This window comes from Pygocentrus nattereri, chromosome 23 (assembly GCF_015220715.1).
Source record: "Pygocentrus nattereri isolate fPygNat1 chromosome 23, fPygNat1.pri, whole genome shotgun sequence".
NCBI lineage: Eukaryota > Metazoa > Chordata > Actinopteri > Characiformes > Serrasalmidae > Pygocentrus > Pygocentrus nattereri.
Genome location: NC_051233.1, coordinates 10,258,606 through 10,278,181, shown reverse-complemented (window position 1 = coordinate 10,278,181; position 19,576 = coordinate 10,258,606). Strand labels below are relative to the sequence as shown.

The window sequence follows — 19,576 nt, the reverse complement described above, 5'->3', positions numbered from 1 at the left end:
GGGATTCCAAGAGCCTACACAAATGACAGAACGACGATGATGGTGGTTACGTCAAAGATTCAGACACCAGCCACCCAGTTAAAGATGGACGTGATATATTAACCACTAACTACATTAATTATATCCCCATCTGTGTCATCAATCCGTGAGCAGTGTACGCTATTACGCTTTTACCGTGCAGAAAGAAACTGGTGTAACGAACAAAAAACGGAATAAACAATACACAGGATGTATTATAATGGCCTGGATTAGCATTTTACATTTAAACACTCGTTTGCGGATGATATCCTCCCTCTAAAAGCTCTTACAGCGAGAGGAAAACGGAGCCAAGGCTGCCTTTGACGTTTGAATTTTTCAGGTCCACCTTAAATGGTGCAGCAGTTACATTCTGGAGCAGAACGTAAACGCGGCACCATTTAAGGTGGACCGGAAATTCGAATAAGTAGCCAACTTTAACTAACTAGCTTCCTAAAAGAAGTTGGTGATGTCTAAATAACTTCACCAAAAAAAATGGACGAAAAACAGTTTTCTCTCTATTCGGATAGTGTTCGGGTGCTAATTTTAAGCCCGTTTCGAAAAGAGCGACAGAAGCGGTGGAAAGGGAGAAAAGATGAGGAGACGCCTCAGGATAACAGACCCAAAACAACACGACGCGAGTTCCCCGACGAGGCCGAAGTTGGCTTCCTATTCACCAGCTTCTTGTTCGAATTGTCCCGTTCCACCTTAAGTGGTGCAGCAGTTCCAGACTAAAGGACGTAACTGCTGCACCATTTAAGGTAGAACGGGAAAATCCGAGCCTGGCGCATAAGAAGCTGACTTCAGCTTCGTAGTTCAGTGTAGGTGCTTACCAGGCGGGCAGTGTGGAATGGCGTTAAAACCCCTCAAAGCCCACCAAAGCGGGGATTAAACGCGGCCTCCGGTCGACAGAAAGCCCCTGCCCTGATTCCCGGTGGACAATAACCGAAGTCGTGGCTTTTATAACGCAGTGAGGAGGCGCTAGCCGCGGCGCTACCGAGTCTCGCAGCTCCGCCGCTCCGGTTTAACGGATTTTGGTCTGGTTTTATCTCCTTACCTGCTCGCGGTCGAGGCGCGTGTTCCCGTTTCGTGGTTCGTTCGCGCTGTCGCGGGGCTCCGGCCGGACCGTCCGCTCGCTCGCGCTGCTGCGGCTGTTGCTGCTCGTGCTGAAGTGCTGGACAGCGGCAGCAGCAGCAGCTCCCCTTCATAACGGCTTAAACGGGAGGGGAGGGTGCTGCCCCCTAGAGCCACGGAGGAGAACCGCAGCTTTTAAAAGGTGCGAAGCGTGAGCATCGGCTGGGTCCAGAACCCATACTACACACTTAAAAAAGAGGGTTCTTTAATGAAGGGAAAAGTTCTATTCAGAACCATGAGCTCTATACAGAAACATTTCATGCTTAAACGGTTCTTTGCATGGTGACAATGGTTCTTCAGCTTGACAGTGAATGTGTTGTATATGGTTTTGGAAAGGTTCTATACAGCACCAAAAAGGGTTCTTCTATTGTTACGATGTCAAGCTTGTAACAATAGAAAACCGTTATTGATGCTATATAGAACACTTTTCAAATGACCAAGTTTGATATTGCAACAATGGAACCGTTTCTGGTGCTACATAGAACCATTTTAAAACAATGTACTATACAGAACCATATACAGTGCATTCTCCATCAATCTGAAGAAGCACTTCAGCATGCACGGAGCATTGAAGCATGCAAATGGATCTCTGAGGGTTTATGGTTCTATATAGAACCAGCCTTTACTAAAGAACCCTTGAAGAACCAACACTGGTAAGAGTGTAGAACCATTTTCAAAAAGGTTCTGAATAGAGCCATCTACAGCACATTATCCATCTATATGGGTAACCTTTTCACCATGCAAAGAACCATTTAAGCATGCAAATGGTTCTTTGAGTGTTTGTGGTTCTACACAGAACCATTGTCTACTACAGAGCCCTTGACGAATCATAATTTTTAAGAGGAGTGTAGAGGCATTTTCAAAAATAAATATACAGCATATTCTCCATCAATATGAAGAACCATTTCAGCATGCAAAGAACCATTTAAGCAAGCAAACTATATATATATAGAACTCATGGTTCTAAATAAAACCACTAAATAGAACCACTTACTGAAGAACTATTGAAGAACCAGCTTTTTAAGTGTAAACCATACTAAACAGGATGCAGAAGTAGCACACAGTCATTAGTGATTCATTTATTAGTATAACGTGTGTACACTTTAAATGATGAAGGGGTTCTTTAGTAAAGAAAATGGTTCTACACAGAACCATGAACTACACAGGCATTAAAAAGTGCAGAATTGTAACTTTTTTTCACTTTAAAAATCAACAAGCCATGTAATTTGACACAAACGCGCACACACACACACACACACACACACACACACACACACACACACACACACACACACACACACACATTATCTAAGCCGCTTATCCTTCTGGGTTGCGGAGGGTGCTGGAGCCTATCCCATCAGTCCCTGGGCAAAAGGCTCAACAGAAATAAAAAGCCCTAAATTGTTTCCCTTCCCCCTTTTACTGCGGTTCACCGGCGCCATCTGCTGGGAGAAAGAACTAAGTTTTGGCAAAGAAAAGGAAATTTAGTTAAAGGTCGTCACTGATATTTCAAAATTTCTGCATATTTCACTCAACGAAATGTAAAAAACCTCATTCAGAGTGGTTTCATGTGGTTCATTGCCGAGACTCTGAGACACTTTACAGTGGTGGTGACAGAGACCAGGATTTATGCTGTCTACAACACTAATATAGTCATTTTATTCGCGTTTGAGTTTTTATATGTAACGTTGATAACGATAAAACAGTGAATAAAAATCTTTTCTCTTCGGGAACTATTTTGCCTTTCAACCAACAATTTTCGGTAACAGACTCAGACGTTTGGCCCCTCCTGTATAAGTCTCAAGATGAAAGAATACTCATAAGTAGTTCAACTAAAGCAAAAAGTTTTTATTTCAAGGAGTGATACGAAGGCACAGAACTTTTAATCTCTCTTAAATGACTTTCTGAGTAAAGATCAGAAAAGTATCGCTCTTGCAGAACAGCAAAATGAGAAGAAGGCATAAGATAGCAGGTGAGGCACCTCAGGCCATGACAGGCTGCTGTGTGTTCAGTACCCTAGACGTTAGCTGGAAGGAAAGCTGAAGTAATCTGAAGCTAAATATTAATAACAAGCAGCGGCTTTGGTATTGGCGCTGAGCTGAAAAATCCCATTTACACAATGAACCCCTTATCCCAAACGGCAAATTAGCCAAGATATGTTTTGTGAAGTTTGCTTCTTTACTATTGCGCTAGAGCTACAACGCTAATGTAGCTAAGAAGTAATATTAGCCTAGCCCCCATTGACTAAAATGTAAACTTGATGCCTCAATCATCACACACTTTTCTCAAACTGTTAAGATATTAAGTCATCTTAAACAGAATTTCTTGTCTGGTGTCTGACACTATATGACATACTGCAGTATGTGGCAGAGTTAAAACAGTAGTAGCATAGATAATAGTACACGGTATGTCTAAAAGGTTGTAGACATCTGCTCATTCAACTTTTCCAAAACCAAGAGTATTATAAGCAAGCCAGTAACAGCTTCTACTCTCCTAGGAAAGTTTTACACTAGATGTTGGAGCATTTGCTGTGAGGATTTGCTTGCATTTATTCACAGGAGGTCATCCCGAAAGTATTGGATGGACAGCGTTCAGAGAACACAGTTCCTCTACTGCAGTCAAATGCTGGGGGACTTTATCCCAATCAGGCAGATGTCTGGCATTCAGCATGGTGACCATTCTATTAGCAACGCTTTTCTATGGAGATTATATAAGCCATGTGTGTGCTATTGAAAACCTGCACTATCAATAGGAGCACTTAGAATGAAGGGATCCTCTTGGACCTACAGTGTAGTTTTAGCTTTAGATGCTCTGTCCACAAAGGTACACAGACTGTCTGATATTTACTGTATGCTAAGATGTGCACAAAAAATCTGAATGTTAGTTCGTTTGCTGACACACACCACATTGATCTGTGACTGGCCAAACTGCACGTCAATCAAGAAGCGCTTTTCTGGTACAGCAGGCGGTACCTGGCCACGTTGAGTGACAACAGCACATAATGTGTAATACACAATCAGAAACTACATAATAAACAGAGTGTGTTATTATTTAGTTCAGACTGCACAGCGCCATATTTGTTTTATAGCTATTAACTCAATTATCCAGTGCAAAAATAAAGCAAACTATGCACACCAAATAAATCTTGGCTGATTAAGCACATTTCGGCAAAGGCAGGGAAAGTGTAAATCTGATTTTCACCCAAATCATGACTTTACATAATTGCCAAATTATGCTGCTTTCGAGTCCCTAAAGCTATCATAACAGGTCATTGTAAGGTGTTATGTACAGCAAGTAATACAATGCTTTTGGGAAATTAGGCCCTATCAGATTAACTTTGTGCTGAATTTACTTCCAAAAAATGTGCATATAAAAAGATTTTCTATGTAAAACATGTTTGAAGAAGCTTTGTTGCAAGGCATGTTGTAGCTAGGTCGCATATGTTTTGTAGTTTAGAATTTGTGACAGTTTAAAACTGCATTAGTTGTTAAAACGATGCACAGCCACCATGGGGGTTGTATTCATATCCAAACATGAAGTAGTGGCTTGTACATAAGCATTGGAGGTAATGTACATTAGCATTAGTGTGTGACTATCGTGTATTGATAATAGGGATGATTACGCGATGAAGTTGTGAGGGAGAGAGTTATTTCTTTGCCGTTTCTTTCCGTCATTAGAGAGGATGCTGCTGGCTGTAACTGTGGGAGGGATGACTCTGAGTGACCGCTTGAGTGGCCTGCTCAGGAACCAGGCTGGGGTCTGTCAGGATGGACGTGGAGGTACTGAGCAGACGGAGTGAACTCAGAACAGCTAAGATAAAAAGAGAGAGAAAATAAAAATAAATAAATTAGTTAAAAATGTATTCAAAAAAACGCTATTTTACTTTTAAGTGTCACTATCAAAACACTAATAGTTTTAGTCCATAGGCGGAGCCTTATTATAGCTTATTTTAGCCACATCCATGCATTTCAGAGCAGGAAGTGAGATTGCATCCCTGTCCCTCATGGACAAACAGTTAGCAGTTAAATTCCACCGTTTTGAAGTGAAAATGTTTCAAAGTCTGAAAATCAGTGTGTAACAAAGAATTGTCAAAATATACTTTCTGCAATCAAGTAAAACTTTTTTTGTGTTTTAATTAAAAATAATATGATTTTATGTGTGTAGAACTGTTCAAAGCTGTGTTTGCTAGTGAAGTGTGGATAATGTTTATGAGCCATACTCAAAATTAACTAAAATTGTCACCACCAAATTCGGTACAATGATCCACTTAGAATGCTCATATCTTTAAAAAAGTGGTGATCAAATCACAATACAGTTCATTTGACAAAAATACTGTGAATAGATAATATTATTTATCATTTATCAGTATGTCATTTATCAATTAACCCTTGTGTGATGTTCATGTGTTTGTTACTCAGTGGGTCTAGTGGACCCATTGGATTACTGTTTTTCTTAAATCACTCTTTTTTTTTTTTTTTGTAGATCTGTAGCTTCCTGCAAACTGACCAAATGTTCCCAACCTTTTGGACTGCACTGAAAACATAAACATATCTAGCTAGGTACATTGGTTGCATCTGGCATGCATTTTGCCAGAGCAATCTGTAGCTTGGCCTAAACATTTAGGTAAATTTAGTTGCTTCATATTTGTAAATAATTAGCACAACAACAATTTTATCATTTGTCAATTGTCAAATTACTGGTATAGTTAAATGTCTTTGTAATATAATGAAGTTTTGCGAGAAAAAAAGGCTGTCAGCAGGCCCTTAGCTGAACCAGCACAGCCCACTGGGGGGATGCAGCCCAAAGGTTAAAAACTGATGACAGCTGTGGGAGCCGGCAGGACAGCGGTGGGAGAACCACGAGTGAGTGGAGGACGAAGTGCAAAGCCCGAGCTCCGCCAAGGGACGTGAGTGACAGCGGCAGTAGGAAGACAAGAGGCACGAAGGCAGGGAGCGTGTCCCGAACTCTGCCACCACGGTTATGGCTGCAGTCATAATGACTATCTACAACAAAACTGGTTTTATGTTTTTGAAAACAAACATATTGTACTCACTGGGTCTGAGGGCGGGCAGGGAGCAGTGCTGGTCCAGCCAGCTGAGGGTTGTACGGCACAGATCCTCCACACTGGCCGTGGACACCATACTGTTATAGGACTCAAACAGAGGCTCCATAATCACACTGAACTAGCAATGGCAGGTCAGGAACATACTCAGAAACTGAAGCACATACAGAAATATACATAAATACAGCCTAGAATATAGCCAGATATATTCAACTATACACACTATTATCTACAATCTATGCAATATGTATATGTACACGTACATGCATCTGAAATAATAGTTCTATATCAAATCCTAGACATAATCCTAATCTTAACTGCAGTAACCAAAAAGAAGCGGTTGTGCCCATTAAAAGTGCTTTAAAAATTAAAAAAAAAAAACTAGCAAAATCACAACCAATGTAGGCTAGCCCAACAAATTTCTGAAAACCAAGGATACAATCCAGAACTTCCAGTTCTGCAGTGTCTGAGCCCTGACGTATTCTCTGAACTTCTCCCTCATGTGATCAAAGCGCTGACGTGTGATGGGAACGCCTGTAGCGGGGAGCTGTTGCTGACACACACTGTATTCAAGAGAACATTGGATCAGAATGTGAGAATAGATTAGACTGTAGAAATATATGTAAACACACATGGACAAACATGCATGTTAACGCTATCCCAAATTACTCTACGTAGGTTTTGGGGATCTAAAGGTGTGGAAAAGAGTATTTCATGGGAACTTGCTTGAACTTGCTGTGAGTGAATTGTCATTATATCTTCATTAGTATAATGTTGATTTTGCATCCTAAACACCACCCTACACCTTCTTTTTGGGCCTGTGTGTGTCATGCTAATACACAAAGGCATGTGACATGGTCTGAAAAACTCCCAAAAATTTGACCCCACTCAAGATCACTCTTTTAATTAGATCACGCTTTAAAATTATTATTGCAGGGTTTACAGGGTGTCTCGCAGCAGTGCGCATGAGCTCCACCAACCTGAAATGTCAAACTGGGTTCCTGGGTAAAACAAAGGTACAGTCACTGACTGTAGCCCATCCCTTTGTCAGTTATCTTCTACCTGATTAGTTACACACATCAGTAGAGGGTGAGAATGAACCACCACTCAAAAATATCCACACAAAAGCAGCTCGGTGGTAAGAAACTGACCATCAGTGAAGAGCTAAAGGCTAACAGAAGCTGTGCATCAAGAGCTGGTTACAATCTCTCACAGGAGGCTGGACACATGCTGCTTGTGGCTGCTAAATGTTCTGTACATTACTGCTATGTCAGCTGCACATTATGTTTTAGGGACCAAAACAGGGAAAATATTCTTAACTAATGTTACTGTAACTTTAAAAATGTAATTTTGGACAGTTTCAATGTTCACACAATTTAAAGGGAAGCTGGACTTTTCAAATGGTGTGAAAATAAATAAACAGCATACATAGATGTGTATTTTGATAACCACCACCTACTGGCGTCCATCAATTATTAGCAATGTTAGCATGTTAGGAGGAGAGGGGTTTTCGCACTTAATGGCAGAGTTGAGCACCAGGATCTCATCTCGGAGTCTCTGCGCCTCCTCATGGAGCTGCGATCTCTCCTGCTGCATCTTACTTATGTACTCCGCTGTCTTCTGCAGAGTTGTAGCCTTACTAATCTGGGTAAGAGGGAGAGAGAGGGAGATCACAAAACTGACTTAGCAGGGATTAAAGGGGAATTCAACATTGCTGACCACATAAGCTTATGGTCATGCCTGGCTGTTTGAGTGTGTCTCATTCAATTCTATGGAGAGTATACAAGCTGCATGTGTAAAAGAAATGCCTGTGCAAAGAACACCTTAAAGTAACTGAATTCACTAATTAGAAGCAGCGTCTGGATACTTTTTGGACATATAATGTACACAGTTGTAGTACCTTAATACTGGGCTGAGAGCTGAGTGTTGTCACCAGGCTGTGTAAGGTGTCAAATCCCAGTTTGATATTAAACCTCCTCTTCTGCTCAGCAGATATGTGCGTGATTCGTCGTGTATCTGTCTGTAATAAAGGACAATATGAAGATCATTCTCACCAAATGGAGTGCAGATATGTGTGTTATGCTTATTAGTTAATGCATTTTCCTAGTTTGACCATTTGGGCCGAGTTACAGCCTAAAGCCCAACTGCTCACACGCCATTTCTGTGATTGTAGCCCTCTTGTTCAAGTACTGCTTTTAAAAGTTCCATTGATAAAAGTTAATTCCACACAGCACACATTTCCAGCTTGTGTCAGTCCATTTCAGATGAGCTTTAGCCATGAGAAGTCGGCGTATCTGGATACTGTTGATATATAGCTTGCACTTTGCAAAGTCTTAATCAGCATTTGTAGATGCAGCAACGAGCCTATCTGGCTACATTAACAACACATGCATGCCAGTTTTTAATGCAGTGCTGTCTGAATGATCGAAGGTCACAGGCATTCAATGTTGGTTTTCGCCCTTGTCTTTTAATGCACACAGATGGTAAAATCCCTAAGTTCTATGAAATCAGCCATTGAGAAATGTTCTTAAATGGTTGTATAACTTACTAGCACAAATTTTCACAAAGTAGCAAACTTCAACCCATCCTTGTTCAACAATAACTGAGCCCTTTGTGAATGCTGCTTTTACACTTAATCATGATAGTAACATCTGTTACCTTTTCACCCGTTTACTTGTGGAAAGTTCCAAGACCAAGTGTTTCTGTTCATTCCACAAAATTCCCAGTCTTACATTGCAATGTATTTTTTCATTACAATGTATGTGTAATTTTTGGAATGGTTCCAGACATCGAACTTAGAATTAGCATATATTTGCAAAAATCAATACAGTTGATAAGGTAAAATATCAAATATCTCTTCTTTGTGTTGTTTTCAATAAAATACAAGTGAAACACTGTATTGTTGACAAATCACTGTTTTCTGTTTTTATTTCCATTTTACCCACTGCCCCAATCTTTCTGGAATTGGGTTTATAGAGCAAACAAGATAAATGCGTTTAATCGTGATTATATACACAAACTAATGTGATTAATCGCAATTATTTACTGTAATCGTTTGACGGCCCTGGTGCTTACCCTATTAGGTTCTGTCTTGGCTACTCCAGGTAATGTATGTGAAGACTCCAAGCTTTTCTCTGAAGAATTGGTTGGGGACGTTGGGCCAAAGTTTCCTGAAAAGCTCACTGAAAATCAAATGGAAGAAATTCTACTTACAGAATTCTAAATAATAAAATAAAGGCCTTCGATTCTCAGCATTTTTAACATAGTAGACCCTCCCCATCAGGTCAATGCTTTAAGGAAGGAGAAATGGACTCGTACTCATGGATACAGCATAGCAAAATGTCCATAATACCTCAACATATCAAAAAGTGAAAGACAATCTAGTGTACCTGTTAGGCTGGTCCTCTCTGGGGTGTGGATTTGAATGGGTGAGAGTTTCTCGGTCTTGGGGATGAGGAGCGGGGGCCCCTGGGTGAGGAGAGAGGAGACAGTGGAGCTCTGGGCAGAGCTAGTCTGGGGAAGTATGGGCGTCTGCAGTGGAGCCAATGGCAGAATCTCCGCAGAGGGCCACGTAGAATGTTGGCATGTCTGTGATCCTCCACGACCTGCTGACATGCTGCTGGTAGACTGCTAATCATGAAAAGAAGCACCTTGTTACCTCTGTGGTTTCTTAGAATAACTTAAACTGGGCATTTACGCAATATAGCATCATGTTTGAAGCGAAATGAAGAGTGAGGACAAAGCTATTATCTGTGTTTGGTGACCTTATCAGGGATATCAAGGATAAGAAAAGTTACATCGACCAAAAACCAAACAGAATTTTTCAAAGATCACAATCAAAAACAGGAATCACATCACTTTCAAATGACTTTGCTGTCCACAACATGCTGGCTCATTTCTGCACTACTGGAACTGGAAAAAAGCTGTTTGAAGTGTTGAGAGTCGAGTACAATAATGATGAGTAAAGAGTGGTAGATCAAACTGTGACAGAGTGCCTACATTTGTCAATGATGAAGATTAATTGACTCTTATTAGTCCCACAACAGGGAAATTTCATTTCCTCCCCATTTAACAAAAACACTAGGGGGCAGTGAGCACACTAGCCCGGAGCAGTGGGCAATCCTATCCACGGTGCCCAGAAAGAAGGTTAGATGCTTTGATCTAGGGCACTTCAGTCACATACCATCGGCTCAGGGTATCGAACCGGCAACCTTCCGGTCGCAGGACTGGTTCCCAAACATCCAGCATATGACCGCCCAGATGCAAGGATAAAATACCCATGCTAATACCTCAAATAAGTTCACTAATTTGTAAGGACATCACTCAAATATGTCAGCCGTCTGTGCATGGGGAAAACGTAAAGCTACAGTTATTCAGCTTCTTATTTGAATTTCCCTTTCCATCTTAAATGTAGCAGAAACAAAATTTGTAACAATTCCTTGCTTTTAATTTCACTTATTAGGCATTAGAATTAAGAGCACTTACTGCTGAGTTGGGAGAAGTTGGTCTGTGGCCCTTTGACCCAACAAACTGAGCTTCACAACCCAATGTCGGTTTTCCTAAACCAAATTGAGGATAAACAGTGACACTTGCAGCACTCAGATAAACAGTGAAGAAGAAAAATGAATGGATGAAGTGAAATGCTGTCTCCTGAACATACGCTCTTGAGAGCCAGTGGACAGGAGCTTGGCCAGGCAGCTGGTTTGTGCAGGTGGGGTTGCAGATGTAGCTACTGTTGGGGGAAACCCTTTAGCCCCTCCAGTCTTTTGTTTGTGCTTCCCTCTGCCCACCTGCTGTGGCATGGAGAAGCAGTGGGCGTGGCCGGGTGAGGGCAGGGTCACCGGAGGCGGGGCCACGGTCATTGGCTGGTAACCGAGAGAGACACACGTGCTTTGGGTCAGCATTTCAGGCAGGCTGAGGAAGCCTTGGCCCTGCTGAGGATCTTGTGGCAGGACGTTTATGGCAGACCCCGTGTGGGTGATGACGGTAGACGTGACAGCAACGTTGGTACCTGAATGGCTGGCTGATGGGTGTCTATATCTCAGGCAACTGGCTGGGTACAGGTAAGGGTTCTCCTGTGACATGGAGGTGGAGGCCATGTGTGAGGTTGCCATGGCAACACCAGGGCCAGTGAAGGAATGCTGCTGCCCATATGAGTCTATGTGGGGAGGGAGGGTGAGAGAATGAGGGAACTCGCTGGGAGGACCATACTCCGAATGAGTCTTGAACTTGGGCTCGGTCAAGTTCATGCCACTGGTATCAAAGGTCATATCAGTGGTCAAAGGCTGCTGTAAGTAACCAGGGCTTGGTAAGCTGACTGCTGTGGAGGGTTGTGACAATCTCTCAGCTGTGGGCTGTGGAAACAGACATTATTTATTGTACTCAAATTACTATATTAATATGCACATAAACATAGACTCTATAAACAGAATTCTACGTAGATCACAGTTGTATTATAACCCACAGATTATTGCACAGTAATAACCCTCTGTTATTACCCTCTGTTACATACTGTCTTTAAAATTATTACTTTATTACAAATTACCTTATTTTACAGCTGTGAGATATCAACATGTCTTGAATTACATCTTAAACTAGAAAAGATGAGTTTTCTGACATTGTGTTTTGTGGCATACCATGTAAGCTCCCAGGCCTAATCTAGAGTACACTTGTATTGCTTACCCGCTACATCACAGCAAATATAATTAGTCAGTGTCCATTTTTTCTACATATATTTCTTCTACATACATGGTTTCTACTTTTTCTTCATACAATACTGTGTGTAAGTCAGAACCAACCTTTTATTTATTTAATTTTAAGTCAAAATAGCCATTATAAATAGAAGTTCTTAAGCACTATTTCTGAGAAGATTTGATATAAGGTAATCCACTTACACAAAGAAAAGTTAGAGGAAAAAAGAGGAAAAAAGGAGTTTAGGAAATTAATGTGATTTGCGAAGTTGAAATAAGCTCAAACCTGAAGTGGTTGTACATCTAGTCTAGTTCAAATGTTAGAGGAAAAAAGAGAAGAAAAGGAGTTTATGAGACTGGATTTAAAAAATTGACCAATGGAAACAAAGAAAATGGGACTCCTAGCAACCATGTAAAACCTGAATTGCGAGAAGCAGAAGATGCAACCAACTAAGACTGAAATTTGGAGGTGTCCTTGCAGATTTCTTTAAACAACTGAAAACAAGACTCCAGAAAAGAACAGAAGCTGTAATAAAAATAAAGCATGGGCACACTAAACACTAAGAAAAATATTATTATGTTTAGTTATTGTTTCTGTAAATCTTTCAGCTAAATATACGTTTTCTGCTTTTTGCCTGATGCTGAAAAAGGAAAACCTTTCCTTGTGATCATCTTGACTATAAAATAAATAAATGAAGAGTGGTCTTTGATTGTTGCACATTAATTTATGTTTGGTTCTGCATATTTATATTGTTTTTGCAGGAGACATAAAAACAGGGTGTGAAAAAGAGCAAAATATCACTAAAATATAGCATATAAAGCTATGTATGTACATGTGGCCACTTTTAGGCCTTGCTTCCAAAGGGTTAACATACAAAGAATGGTTTTATGATCAAATATTTTAGAGACTTTTTTTGTTCCAGTGTATGCTTTGTGCAGTTTTTTGTATACATCTGAGCAGTGTGCATTGATTACCTGTGTAAGCTGGGGCCCTGTGTGCATCAGAGGCGTACTGCCTACAGTGGAGGGGCTAGAGGAGAATGGGGCACTGGATGAATTCTCAAAGAAGCCACAGTCAGCATAGCAGGTCTGCTCCAGAGACTGCCCACGATAACTCACAAAGATGTCTGTAACAAACACAAGGAATTGAGTCAGTTCAGGTTCAATCAGTACACAACCAGATATCAATTAATGATGACAGCTTCAACAACATGCAGACATAAGCATGGTTTCCACTGGGCATGGGGCGGCCATCCCCCACCCCTTCAAAATCCAGTTTTTGTCCCACCCATTTTCAAAGTTAGCCTTAGGGAGATTGCAAAAATAGGTAAGGTGTGTGCTGAGCCATTATAATCTGGATTATAGAAAGAGAAATAAAACCTGGGCTGACTGGTAAAAATCCAACTGGAGTAGAACTTCCCCACTGATCTAAGGCCTATCACAACCCATCACCTAGTCACGGTTGCCTGAACTAATTGCAGATTTTAAAGTGATGGCAATTATTTTCCACAATTGCTGGCTTTTTGAGTTTAGATATTTGAACCAGTTTATCACAGAAGATATCAAAAGCTTGATTGGTGCATCCCTACCATGAACTAAACTAGGTCTGCATAACTTCAAAAGACTACATCTACAAACTCATACATCCCACTGCAAATGCATTAAAAATGTATATTAAAGCTAATATATAATACAGGTGGATGAAAAGAGAGTCAAGTTTTTTTCCACTGCAGTTCCAATGGCTAGTGGGAGCAGTCGTGGGCTGGAGGTTAGAGATCTGGCCCTGTGACTGGAAGGTTGCCGGTTCGATCCCCAGCGCCGACAGTCCATGACTGAGGTGTCCTTGAGCAAGACACCTAACCCCCAACTGCTCCCCGGGCGCTGTGGATAGGGCTGCCCACCGCTCTGGGCAAGTGTGCTCACTGCCCCCTAGTGTGTGTGTGTTCACTAGAGTGTATGTGGTGTTTCACTTCACGGATGGGTCAAATGCGGAGGTGGAATTTCCCCGGTTGTGGGATCAAAAAAGTATCACTTAACACTTAACTTAGTGGTCTACCTTCCAATCAAATAAGGCCTTCCAAATAAAAATCCTATATTAACCTTTCCACCATTTTTTAGATTCAGTAATTTTGTTTTTTATTTTGTTTTGTACATTTTACTTTAATCAAGTCCAACTCTGCTTTATTTACATTTTAGTGACCCCATTATTTTAATTATGTTATTTTAATTATGTTATTTCATTATGTTTTCCATTGCAAGGACTCAAATAATAACATTCTTTCTAAAGGGAATTTCACTTATTTTTCTAAATGTCTGCATAATTAAATGGTTAAGATGAAGTTTCATTCAGAGGTATAAGGTGAAATGCTCCATTCTATCACCACCAATATAAAGAAATCAGTCATAAAGTTTCTCTACAGTGAACCATTTAACATCAAACTACTTTGAATGACTTTGTCTGCATCTCAACCACTGAATTATTCAGAAATGTAGAAAAGTCGGTGGCATTCCCCTTCAAGGGGAGCTTCTGTATATGTTGAAAAATTGGCAGTGCCACAAAAAAAGGAGTGCAAAGAAGAAAGTTTTGACTCTTATGACACAACTCTGCCAGGTGGTCAGAGAGAATACTGTCCACTTTATTGGAAACACCCATCTGTAGTTCATCTGTTATTAGTCACTATTTTTCTACCCCATTCATCGCTGGTCAGTTTATGACCACAGGACCGCTCTTGTCCAGACATTATTTGGGTGGTCGACCCTTCCTAGCACAGCAGTGACACTGACCTGGTCAAGCACCCAAAAATATTCAACCAAGAGCAGCTCTGCGGTCAGAAATTGGCAAATGATGATAGTTTAAAGGATGGTAAACACAAACTACATCAGATGGGCTACAATCTCTAACTGTACACCAGTGAGGTGAAACTGCAAGGTAGATGTTCCTCACGTGTTCGTAATGTGACAGGCAGATTAAGTCAGCCACATATGCTGTCCTATAGTAACCTCTTACCCACTTGCTGTCTATTTTTCTCTCTTCCTGTGGTAGCACCCAAAAGACCTTAAGATGGCCATCCATGGTTTACCACATCCCCTTCAGCTTCCACATTTCACTGCTGATCCATTCTTTAGCTGATCCCTGCCCTATGCCTAACCTTCTCTGTGACGCTTTACATGTAGACAAGACTACAGGCCAACGAAGATTACCCTAAGATATACAAAAGAGGAGCAGCAAGACAAATCACCAAATGATCCACAATTCCACATCAAACACCGATCAGACATGCATTGAAAATGATTTCTGATGAGTAAGTGTCCCTGCAAGAGAAAGTGAACTTCTGCACTTCCTTAAATGCATTCCATTCTACAGGATATACACAAAACTCACTAAGGAAACCATTGTACATGCACACATATTAACATAAATATGAAACTAAGAAATAATGAAAAATCAACCAAATTCCTCCATAATTTCAAAACTGCAGTTAGGAGAACTACCAAGGTGTTTTTTTAATTGACCACATGGCAAAACCTTTCATTCTGATCAATTTTCTGTGAAATCATACAAATTACTGTAGCATTAAATGCCTTTCAATAGTTTGCCATTTTATTTTGGGACACTACTTTTGAACAAACCTGCTGCTATAAATGCAGTAGTTGCTGATTTAGTTTTTGTGACTCTGAAGAGAACTGATGAAAATGACTAATGCTGCTAGGTATTTACATCCACACAGTAATCTTACTTGTGCACACTAAGGCTTGGCTTGAGGCTTCACTGAAACTATTCTCAAAGCAAATGATGAACTAAAGTAAACTGAAACATGTACCTACAGTCATATGTTTGATGTAACATACATGCCTTTGCCGTAGATGTGTCAGGGTTTGAAATTAAGCTTTTTCAAAGACTTGTCCTAAGGATAGGTAAATACACATTTTACATGTACGAAGGCCAAAATCACTAGTATCATCAAGAGATCATAAAAGATCAGCTGGAGTGCTAACTTTTATTACAAGCAAATTAAAGTACAGACTCTAACTTGCTGACGTTACCCTTAACTGAGTCCCGTTTCTTAACTCTATATAAAATTGATGTTCCAAAAAATGCACACCTATAGCATATTGTGCGAGTATGCCATGTGGTTTGATGGTAAAGTAGCTACTGTTCAGCCAAACTGGGGTTTGCATAGCACAACACAAACACAACACAAAACCTCCCATCTGTCAAGTAAACTCATCTAGAAACTCCTAGAAAAGCAGCATTAATGTCAAGCCCTGCATGTGTTTTTTCACACTACCAGTACAAAAGATTGATATTAGTTTAAACTGATCGAGGTTGAAGAGAACTAAGGTTAAAGCTCCATTGTGTTCCTTACTTATGACCTATTGCAAACCTTTGGTCAGATGGTAACTGTTACCATCTATTACTTAACTGTATACTTGATTTACTTGATTCAACTATGTGGCAAAACAGTGCTAAGCTACGGAGAGAGCAAGTTATTAGGCTCGTTTCTCCATACAGTCTGTGATAAACCACGAGCCTATATTTGCCTTACTTCTGTTACGTGCTGTGAAACGTAGAGAAACATGGGTGCTGTTTTGATCCATGCTGGAACAGAGGATTTTCTTGGCACTGGTCTCTCTTACAGTAAGAAACTCAGTCTGATGAATACACATGCAGTTTTTGCTAAATAGTGTTTTATTTATATCTATTTAGTAAAGTTTATAAATGAAAGATTGTTTAGCCTTTAAAGAAGACAGATCAAATATTTGTCAAAATAATTGCTAGATTGCTCAACTACTTATATAATCAACAGCAATGACACCTTAAAATATACTACACTAACACAATTGTTGACAAAATTAACTAAACTGAAAGCCAAAACTGTGTTGACATAATATGTTCAATTCATGTGAGTAATTCCAGTGCATTACGTTTTTCAGTGTATGAAGTTTTTGTTCATTGCAACATTGGACTAAAGATGAGCAAGCAATATATTTAGCTGTATATTAATATAATACAGGTACAATGAGAAAGAGATTTACCTGGAGTGTCCATGAGGTCATCCAAATTGGGCTGAAGAGGGGTCAAACCAGGCTGGATTATATCAGCATTACTGCTGTAGGCTGACAGAAAAAGGGCAGTTATCACATCAGGGATGCATCTGTGTATTTATGTATGTATGTGTGTGCACACATTCATTCGTTCCTTGTTTTTGGGGGCGGTGTCTTCCTGAACCAAGTTTACAAAATCACATGACCATTGGATAGGAAAGGGTGTCACATATGTCAGCGTGCAATACATCACACTCCTTTTCACTAATCCAGCTCGAATAGGGCTTAAGACACAGGACTTCAATTGTGCACACACGGCTTGTATAATCACCGTAAAAAGGCCTATCCAATAGAATTTAACTACAGTCTTACTTGAGCTCATGTAACTTTATCTGGGGAAGTGCTGTAATTTGAGCGGCTACTGTTGAGATTCTCAATCCAATCTGAATCTGCCATATCTGCAGTTTCTGAGTCTTCTGAGTATTAATTCCAGAGTGAATTGCTTTCTATAGTTTGTCAAACTCAGACAGGACAACTATAATGTAAAATATTTTGGTGGCATTCTTTTGGGCCTGTTTGGTGATATTTATTAATCAAATTAGCCCACTTTACTAGCCTAATGCCATTACAACTTGTCTTAACTGGAAATTTGTATTTATTGTTTATTTGTCTGGATCCATTTAATAAAAATTTTAACCCTTCTGCTATGTTGCGGATCAGACTGACCGGTTAGGAATACAGGAAAGTCATTTTTAATTGGCCCATGGGTTCTGTCTTAGAATGTGTTATAAGTTGCCTACCAGCCAGTACACTGCAGTGTTTGCTTTCAACTGATGGTGGCAATAGTTTAGTAAAATTTCAGTGCAATGCAACGAAGTTAGTTAAAATTTAAGAGCCTCTCATCTCTAACTAGACCAGCAGCTTAATTTACTGAATGAAATTCAGTCAGGACTACAGCATTACACACACTACATGTGACATGTTTTATTGTTACTTTTACATAATTTAACAATTTGTTATAAACACATACAGATCCAAATAGCGGTGAGCAATTCAACAATAAAAGGAAGCCTCATGCATCTTATATTCAGTGATAGGAAACACAGCTGCACACAGAAAGCTTGATTCTATGCACTGATCATTTGAAAACTTAATATTTTGAATCAATTGTGAATAATATTTCGGCCTTCAGGTATTTTGACATAGTCTGATCTGGCTCTCTTTTAGAAAAGTTTAAGGTCACCATGCCCAATCAATACCAAGCATCACCTAGAGGGGTATAAAGCCTCCCTAGACACGGGGTGTGGAGCTGTGGAACTCTGGAGTGAGTGAGCTCCATCCAATACTTCTGAGATGAGTTGAAGTTGAACTAATCATCCAACATCAGTGTCTGACCACACTAATGCTCTTGTGGCTGAAGGCAATCAAATCCTCACAGTATCATTCCAACATATAGTGCAGGTATCACTAATAGGTGGACCGCTGTCCGAGTCTGGACCCAGATGCTGTGCTATGTGCACCTGGAGCTATAACTGATAAACTGTGGTGAATTATTTTATTTTGACAGGGTGGTCCTATTTTAATCGACATAACTTTTTCAGCCTTTAGGGCAGCGCTTTAGCGGGAGACTCACAGACCAATCGCATGTGTTGTAAATATCAGACATTTAGATCTGTGCATTACAATGAGCACTGAGACTTCAGTGAGTGACACACACACAGGGGAGGTATGAGGGGAGAAACAGCAGTCATAGAAGAAAATGAATCAGAAGTAAGTTATTTCACATGATGTGCTCTAAAAAGAGAAAACTGACAAATGTTGAAATATTACTGAATTGTACTTTATTTGATTTGACATTCGGTTATTGACTGGATACGATATGACTACTAGGCTACTTCAGTTTATGGTATATGGCACTGATTCATGACGCATGATGTTAGACGTTATGATGTTTTAATTAAATACCCCTGATCTAACGTAAAGACTTCCAAGAAGTGTATATACTGTTATTGCAACAAAAGGGGAACAAACGCTGTATTAATGCCCTTGATTTCCGAAGAAACGCTGGATGAACAGGTGTCTGCAAACTACTGGACATATACTGTACATGGTATACACTGAATGTCACTAGTCAATTATAATCAATGACAATATTCCAAATTTGATGTCATTGAAGTCATCTTCAGATTGAAGCCTCACAATGCATCAAGGCCTTTTTACAAGAGGAACTGATCCAATGTCCAGTACTGTTATCAGCTCACTACCAACAGAAAATCTGACAGCAATTATATATCACATTACACCACCTCCTGAACTGATCTGAGAGTGTGTTCCAGCAGAACTCACTGTTGTGGAGATCTCCTGACCATGGGCACGGCTTCTGGGTCATGGTGAAGAGAGTGTCTGAAATATCAGAGAGGAAGCAATCCAAGTCAAACATGTGCACCTCTTCTGGGGTCACTTCGGGCTCAGGGTACATCTGATTGGACCATTTCTCCAGCCCTGTCCTGCAGATAGGGGTCTGAGGAAGACAAACAACAAATCAGCTTGTACCTTTCTTAAGCCTAAAGTTGAGAATGTTAGATCTAAAGAGTTTGATCCACTCTTTTGAGTTTAGCAGCGTAAAAAT

General features: G+C 40.2%; 2 protein-coding genes across 4 annotated transcripts in view; both read right to left on the bottom strand.

Moving 5' to 3' along the window:
* srrm3 (serine/arginine repetitive matrix 3) overlaps nucleotides 1-1,216 on the bottom strand; it is a 124,295-nt gene extending 123,079 nt beyond the window's left edge. For both annotated transcript variants that reach the window (XM_037533370.1, XM_017714884.2), the window contains exon 1: nucleotides 1,073-1,216. The gene's annotated coding sequence lies outside the window, so the exon portion shown is untranslated. The remainder of the gene's footprint in view (nucleotides 1-1,072) is intronic.
* Nucleotides 1,217-2,976: 1,760 nt separating this feature from the next.
* LOC108437649 (carbohydrate-responsive element-binding protein) overlaps nucleotides 2,977-19,576 on the bottom strand; it is a 38,461-nt gene continuing 21,861 nt past the window's right edge. Inside the window, exons 6-17 of one of the 2 annotated variants that reach the window (XM_017714879.2) lie at nucleotides 19,294-19,468; nucleotides 16,939-17,019; nucleotides 12,877-13,028; nucleotides 10,872-11,565; nucleotides 10,697-10,770; nucleotides 9,601-9,838; nucleotides 9,287-9,393; nucleotides 8,112-8,231; nucleotides 7,728-7,855; nucleotides 6,651-6,774; nucleotides 6,203-6,332; nucleotides 2,977-4,959 (exon numbers count right to left, since the gene is read on the bottom strand). In XM_017714879.2, the coding sequence (XP_017570368.1) occupies nucleotides 4,823-4,959; nucleotides 6,203-6,332; nucleotides 6,651-6,774; nucleotides 7,728-7,855; nucleotides 8,112-8,231; nucleotides 9,287-9,393; nucleotides 9,601-9,838; nucleotides 10,697-10,770; nucleotides 10,872-11,565; nucleotides 12,877-13,028; nucleotides 16,939-17,019; nucleotides 19,294-19,468 (2,160 nt within the window). In that variant the 3' untranslated portion in view covers nucleotides 2,977-4,822. Of the gene's footprint in view, nucleotides 4,960-6,202; nucleotides 6,333-6,650; nucleotides 6,775-7,727; nucleotides 7,856-8,111; nucleotides 8,232-9,286; nucleotides 9,394-9,600; nucleotides 9,842-10,696; nucleotides 10,771-10,871; nucleotides 11,566-12,876; nucleotides 13,029-16,938; nucleotides 17,020-19,293; nucleotides 19,469-19,576 lie in introns of both variants that reach the window. The other variant, XM_017714878.2, reaches the window with a different exon arrangement.